We start from the raw sequence: 7,166 nt of genomic DNA, 5'->3' as shown, positions 1-7,166 counted from the left end.
GTATATAAATGCAGCCTTGATGAGCATAAGAGACTTATTTAAAAAACATTAGCTTTACTGATCCCAAACGTGTGTGTGTGTATAAATATGAAATTTTACATATTTTTGTTGTATTATTTTTGTTGAAATTGGACGCCAATTTAGTCAAATTTAGTAATGTTTTTAGTAACATGGTAACATTTTAGTATTAATATGGTATGGCTAAATACAACATTTAAAGGATTTCTTTGTCAAAAGACATAAACTATGACTAAAAGACAAGCAAACAGTAAAAATGAACAGTGGTTGAGGACGCTAAGCCCAGCATGTATGTCTCAGCAAAGTTACACAATATTTTATTCCTGAGTATCTGATGGAGCTGGGGGCTTATGAGGATATTCTGGAATGGGCTCCTCTTCTCTTTCACCTCTAAAAATAAAGTCCTACCAGCCTCGCAACTATGGGAGATATGGACAGATACGGAGTGTGGGGAGCACAGATTAGCACCCCTATTAATAGAGCCAAGGCCTGGAAGGTTGCTCAGGCTCAGTTTGGAGGTGATCAAGGGCCAATACACATTAATGTGACTTTAGAAAATGCCATATTTGTTCCTGAATGTCGCTTCCTGTTCAGTAGTGTTTCAAAAACGTGTTTTCAGAGCTTCTGGAAATGAATGGGAAGTGTGTGAAGGTCTTTGAGCCGAAAAAGGGGTTGAGTTTCCAGAGGAATGTCCTGCGTGTGGAAGCCATGGCCAAACCACGCAGTTGGGGGTTTTCACTTCCAACCGTTAGAAAGAGCATTCCCATACTTCCTGGATTAGAGGGAGATGAGTCATGGAGGGGTTTGGAGGTTTTATTTGGACCCATAGTTATACACCTGAAGGACATTTTCCCTTTTTTCCATCAGCAGTTTATTCAAAAGCCATGCTGAAAGTCTTCACAGTCCCTTCGCAGGTTTATGGGCATTCATTTTTATGACTTTGCATACTGTGACGTACTGGTAGAACTCATTAAACTTTTGAGTTCGCATCCCCCCCCCCCAGTTTTAACAAACCATTTTTTTTACCTAAGACACTTAAGTGAGGTGACATGTGGCCAAGTATGGTGACCCATACTCGGAATTAGTGCTCTGCATTTTTCACATCCAAAGTGCACACACACAGCAGTGAACACACACACACCATGAACACACACCCGGAGCAGTGGGCAGCCATTTTTGCTGCGGTGCCCGGGGAGCAGTTGGGGGTTCAGTGCCTTGGTCAAGGGCACCTAAGTCGTGGTATTGAAGGTGGGAGAGAGCGCTGTACATTCACTCCCCCCACCTACAAACCTTTGGGTTACGAGTCCGACTCTCTAACCATCAGGCCACGACTTCCCATACAATGTTCTCTTAATGTCACTATCAGTGTGGATTGAAATCAACAGGACTATGAATCAGAGACACAGCCCAAACATTACAGACATTCTCAGTCCAATGAAAATTATACACGGTAATGTGTAATGTGTGTAAAATGTGTCTGTGTGATGGGTGTGGAATACTGGAATAAATTTGGTTAATTTCAAATGTCATTCAGTTATATTATTATTTATATAAAATCTGCTATATTACACTGCTGTTTAAAAGTTTAGGATCGGTAAGATTTTTGTTTCAGTAGTGTTGTTTTTTTGTTGTTTCTGTTATGCTCATGAAGGCTGCATTTATTTGATCAAAAACACAGAAAAAACAGTAATAATGAGCAATATCATTACAATTTAAAATTAATTTTCTGTTTTAATATACATTAAAATATAATTTATTTCTGTGGTGGCAAAGCTGAATTTTTGTAAAAAAAATTTGGTAGCCTGCGATACTTTTTCAGGATTCTTTGATGAATAAAAAGTTAAAGAACAGCATTTATTCAAAATAGAAATCTTTTCTAACAATATAAGTCTTTACTATCACTTTTTGTCGCGTATTTTTGATTAAATAAATGCAGAGTTGATGAGCATAAGAAACGTCTTTAAAAAAGCATTAAAAATCTTGCTGGCATAATTAATTAAATGTTATTATTAAAAAAATATATATTATTAGAAGTTACAAGTTGGCCTGAGTTAACACTCTGAGACTCTCTGAGGACTAAGTATAGTGCTGTTCTGGTTTCACCGTCAACATTTAGAGTCAGTGCCCCCACCACCAAAATCCTACCGAAAAGAAACATGGAAAGTTGATCTCAGTCCTGCAAAAAACATGAAATCCTCTCAACCCTTTGAGTCCCTGGACTTGTGGGTGGAGAGGGGACCGACATAGTGATGTTCTGATTCATCGTCGCCACTAAAATTTGGATTATTTTCAGTCACGTTGGATTTTTCCAGTGCCGGTGAATGGCGGCTAGGCCCGTTTTGCTCTGCCTGGCTGCTGTGTTTACCTGAGGCTTCGATTCAGTCAACTCGACTCTGAAACACCCCTGGAGAATTATTGATTATTAACCGTGAAATAAGGTTTCATGGACTTAGTTTAACATATTGTGATTCAAATATAGCCTATGGAAGTTATGGAAGCCTGTATCTGCCATGGAATAAAAGTATTTTATCAACTTTTTTTCTCACAATTCAGGCTTTGTTTTTTCGCAGTTCTGAACACCGAATTGCATGACAGAAGCTCAGAAATTTTTTTTCTCACAATTTTGAGTTTACATCTCAGAATTCTGAATTTACACCCCCCTCCACAGAATTCTGCTTACATCTTGCAATTTGGACTTTTTTTTTCTAAATTCAGAGTTTACATCTCGCAATTCATGTTTTTTAATAAAATAAAAAAGGTAATTGCGACTTTTTATCTCAGTTATGACTTTTTTTTTTCATGATTGCAAGTTTATATCTCACAATTCTGACTTTTTTCTTAGAATTTACAGTTTTTCACAACTCTGAGGTTATATTTTGCAAGTCAGAATTGTGAGAAAGTCAGGCTTCCATATTTTGTTGGTTCATTTCAGCCAGTCTAAATAGTAGCCTAATGCTACTTTTTTAGTTTTAAATTAAAAAAATGTTCAAAAAGTTCAAAATGTGCCTTCTAAATACTGCCAACTAAACAGTTACTTTTTTCAGTGACATATTTTTTGACATTGGCATCAAAGAGATTTGCAGAGCTGACCAGGCCTGAGACCTAACGATCTCGGAGTAGTTATTTGCTTAATACTGACATTAGCTATTGGACCAACCAAGATGTCAGGGTAATTGAATAAGTGTGCATGGCAGGTCAGGTTAAGCCTTGAGTCAGCACATGGTAGTTCAGAGGTAATTTGCCTTTGGCCACAACAGAAAAAGCAACAGAATTAGGTCAGAGTGTTCCTTGTAGTGCTTTTGAAACACCTTTCAGCGGTTTATTCCCACTGGTAAATACATAACCACATACAAACATCCTTAACCCGCTGTTCTGCTAATGCCAAGATTTCTCTCAGGGAAGAAAAACAAACCGTAGAAATGTACGGGTCCACAACCCTATTAAAAGAGTCCACCACCATTTTCTTTTTGCTCTTTTTGAAGCTAATACAAATGGTTTTGACAACTACTACTTTTGTTGTTGTTGTTGTTATTTTCTATATTTGCCAGCAGTGTTCAAAAGCCAGAGTCATTTTATGCAAATATCGTGCAAAAAAAAAAGTAAAAAATCATCATACAGTTTACATACACACAAAAGCTTTGTTTAGACAGTAAAAACTATCAAAGCTTGTTTTTGCCTTGAGTAAAAAACAACAACAACTAATAATAATTCCGACTCTAACTGTAAGACTTGTTATCCCACAGTGGGCCTTTGTCTTTTTTTTTAAATCGTATCTAACAAACTTCCTTAAAAAAACACCTTCTGTTTGGTCAGAAACGTGTGGTTGTGTGGGATGTACGTGTGTGAGTTTATAAAGCCACTGTAGTACACTAAATATCGGGTCTTCCCCTTGGCGAGAGTGGGAAATTCCAAATATCACTGCAGAGGATACTACGGAATGCAGAAGTAGCCTACATCTCTTAAATGACAGCGCGAGCCCTTATTATACGTCTGTATATCAATGTTGTGCATGAGACTGAAGTTTTCTGTAATGTTGTGGTTCAGAGGGAGGGTTAAAAGCCTTCATCCAGCCCCTTTTTCAGATGCTCTGTTTATTTCTAGAGTTGTGACGCAATGGGCCCACTCCTCCGCGCATACGTCACCTCGTCTCAGCGTCGTGATTGGCTCGTTGTTGTTGCTGCTGCTGCTGCTGGTAGAGGAGGGGGCATTACATAAGCGTTGCTCCCTTTCTTTACGGTCTACTCTGCTGGAGGACAGTGACGGAGGAGGGTGGAGTCCACCTCTATGTGTCTTTTCGGACAAAACAACCCATGTCACAGCACTGAACCGTCCTGGAACACGTAGTACTCTCCGAAATTTTCCTGCCTCGACAAATAAATGCTCAGCATAGGCATCAGAGAAATAAAACACGCGAAAAACAAGGACCATTTTGCAAACGGAAACAAAAGCGCATTGGCCATACAGCGCACGGAGCCTCTCAATGCATACCCTCTGTGCCCGAGGAACGATGAAACCAGAGATAAACGCCGCCGTCGGGTTTCTGTCGAGATTCCTGCGGATTAAAGGACATGTGAACGACAGACAGCTCCAGACGTTTAGCCAGACTCTACAGGACATCCTGGCAGGTAAGTATCTGTATTTACAGAAGAATATCAACTTCGTTATATCCACTTTCTATTTATGTGTCTCGTTTGTTTGTGAAAAATGTGGGAAAACATTGATCTCTTTGTTTATAAGCTAATTTATGTGCTTGGCCACATAGGCGGAAGCGCGCGGATGCTTTGCGCACGAACATAAACAGTTGAAACCTTCAAACAGCGACCGTAAAAGAAGACAGAAAAAAGACCAAAAGATATAGATATTTATAGATGTGATCGTTTACATGATCTCGTAATTAAAAGCTCAGTTTACTGACGGGTTGTTTATGTAGTTCATAATATAGATACATTTCATGTGGCAAGCCGATTTTACATGAATTCCTTAAAACTAGAATGTTTTTCATTAAAATTACGTATATCATTACGTAGTGAATGTTATCTAACTAGTAGGTATTCTAAGAGTGACTGCCATTCATTAACAATTATTCCAGTAGTGATCTCTCCATTTATTAAAGGGGTCATATGATGCGATTTCAAGTTTTCCTTTCTCTTTGGAGTGTTACAAGCTGTTCGTGAATGGATAAGATCCCTAAAGTTGCAAAGACTAAAGTCTCAAACCCAAAGAGGTATTCTTTATAAAAGTTAAGACTCGTCCACGGCCTCCTAAAATGCCTCGTTTAAACACGCCCCCACATGTCTACGTCACGATGTGGGAAGATTTGCATAACGCCGCCCAAATGTTCACGCAAAGTAAGAAGGCGTAACTTTATTGTTGCTGCCACCGCCGCCGCCATGTTGTAAAGATGCTGTGTGTTTCGTTGCGAAAGCGAAAATACTTTGTTTGGCCTTCCAAAAGAGGACACGACTAGAAATCAGTGGTTAATTTGTATTTACAACACTGTTCCAGAACAGTTCAACCCAAATATTCAGATGTGTGCAGTGCATTTTATGGAGGACTGTTTCCTGATCCTCGGAGAGTAGACTACAATGCCAGCTGTTCTGACTCACAGCCTGCAAGTTCGTTTTCATATTTAAAGAATTTGCCACTGATGATTCAAACGCGAGTTTTGAGCAGTGCAGAGTAGCGCTTGTTGTTTGTCATTTCTCCGATCACAAATGCAGACATGGTTTTATGTTTACGCGGCGCGATGCAATGCAATGTGTAAAAAGACAGTATAAGTCATTATAATCCGTAATTATGTCCCCACTGGATGCAACAAATGCCTCGTTTATAATGGGTTTTTAATGTTTTTGTCTCGTCACTCCGGGACACGGCATCACAGTATGGTAAGGGGCGTAACATTTCCATCACACGCTTGAGGTATTCGGCCAATCACAACTCACTGGATAGCTGGCCAATCACAGCACACCTCGCTTTTCAGACCGATAAGCTTTGTAAAAATCGACGTGTTTCAGAAAGGCGGGGCATAGAGGAGAAACAATAATGTACAGTTTGTGGAAAATGTGTTTTTTGAACCTTAAACCGCATAAACACATTTCATTACACCAAATACACAAAATAATGTTCTTTTTAGCAACATCATATGACCCCTTTAAGTCAGTATTACTTATTCATAACATACTAGTATCTTCTCGATTGTTACTAGTCACTATCCCATTAACTATTTAGTTGTTATTAGTAACAAACTAGACATGTAATTCTGTTTTATATAGACTGTTTGTTAGTTTGTGTTTTATGTGTTCCTGGTGTCGCTAGTACCTTTTCTAGTACTATTACTACTGTTGGTTACTAGTGAAATTGAGAAAAGGTAATTAATATTAAATAGCTTGGTAGTAATTCAATTAGATACTAGTTAGTTTTATGGAATGAATGTTGAAATGGCTTGCCATATGTTGTAGGCAGTAAATTACGTAATGCACAGCAAGTCTGAATATCTAAGATATCAGATCTAGGGCTGATGTTTCATCTCTTTTGCATACGGGTAATAGTGCATGTAATGCACACTGTGCCTGTGCATCATTATAATAAACATGTAAGTATGCAGCATACTAGCAATGACCGCCACAAGTTGAATAGACAATTGAATAACGTTTCAGCTGTTTTGTTAAAATGCAATTTTCACTTAAAAAATAATTTTAATTACATCACAGGCCTTTATATTTTATGTTAGTTTTCCTAACCAAATATTTAATCATATATAAAAAAAAAGGTGCAAAGACAGAAGTGAAGTTAGTCCATTAATTATTATTCAATTGCTAGCCATAAAAATAACATGTTCTTTTAATGTTGTTGTCCTTTCCTGGTTTTGTTTCAACCACCCATAATTTTCATGTTTTTTTGAATGGACCAGCATTTTGTTAGGCCCTTTGTTCAGATTCAGAAAACAAAAACTAGAATAAAAATGTGGTTAAGCAGTTGAATAACAATCAAACATACAAGTCACCAACAAGGCAGTAATACAAGTTAATTTAGGTTATACACAAATACACATGCCTAAAGTGTTTAAAGTCAGATGAGAAACTCTAAATGGTCAGAGTGTGTGTGTGTGTGTGTGTGTGTGTGTGTATGTGCATGCATGTATGTATGTA

The 7,166-nt window shown here is 38.1% G+C and overlaps 1 protein-coding gene across 1 annotated transcript in view; it reads left to right on the top strand.

The window, feature by feature from the left end:
• The first annotated feature begins 4,236 nt into the window (after positions 1–4,236).
• LOC107690792 (protein BTG1-like) overlaps positions 4,237–7,166 on the top strand; it is a 9,149-nt gene continuing 6,219 nt past the window's right edge. The window contains exon 1 of the mRNA XM_016489212.1: positions 4,237–4,643. Within this exon, the coding sequence (XP_016344698.1) occupies positions 4,499–4,643 (145 nt within the window). The 5' untranslated portion in view covers positions 4,237–4,498. The remainder of the gene's footprint in view (positions 4,644–7,166) is intronic.

Source organism: Sinocyclocheilus anshuiensis, unplaced genomic scaffold (assembly GCF_001515605.1).
Source record: "Sinocyclocheilus anshuiensis isolate Anshui unplaced genomic scaffold, SAMN03320099.WGS_v1.1 scaffold641, whole genome shotgun sequence".
Taxonomy (NCBI): Eukaryota; Metazoa; Chordata; class Actinopteri; order Cypriniformes; family Cyprinidae; genus Sinocyclocheilus; species Sinocyclocheilus anshuiensis.
The sequence above is the reverse complement of the archived record's forward strand: the minus strand, read 5'-3'. Positions and strand labels throughout refer to the sequence as shown.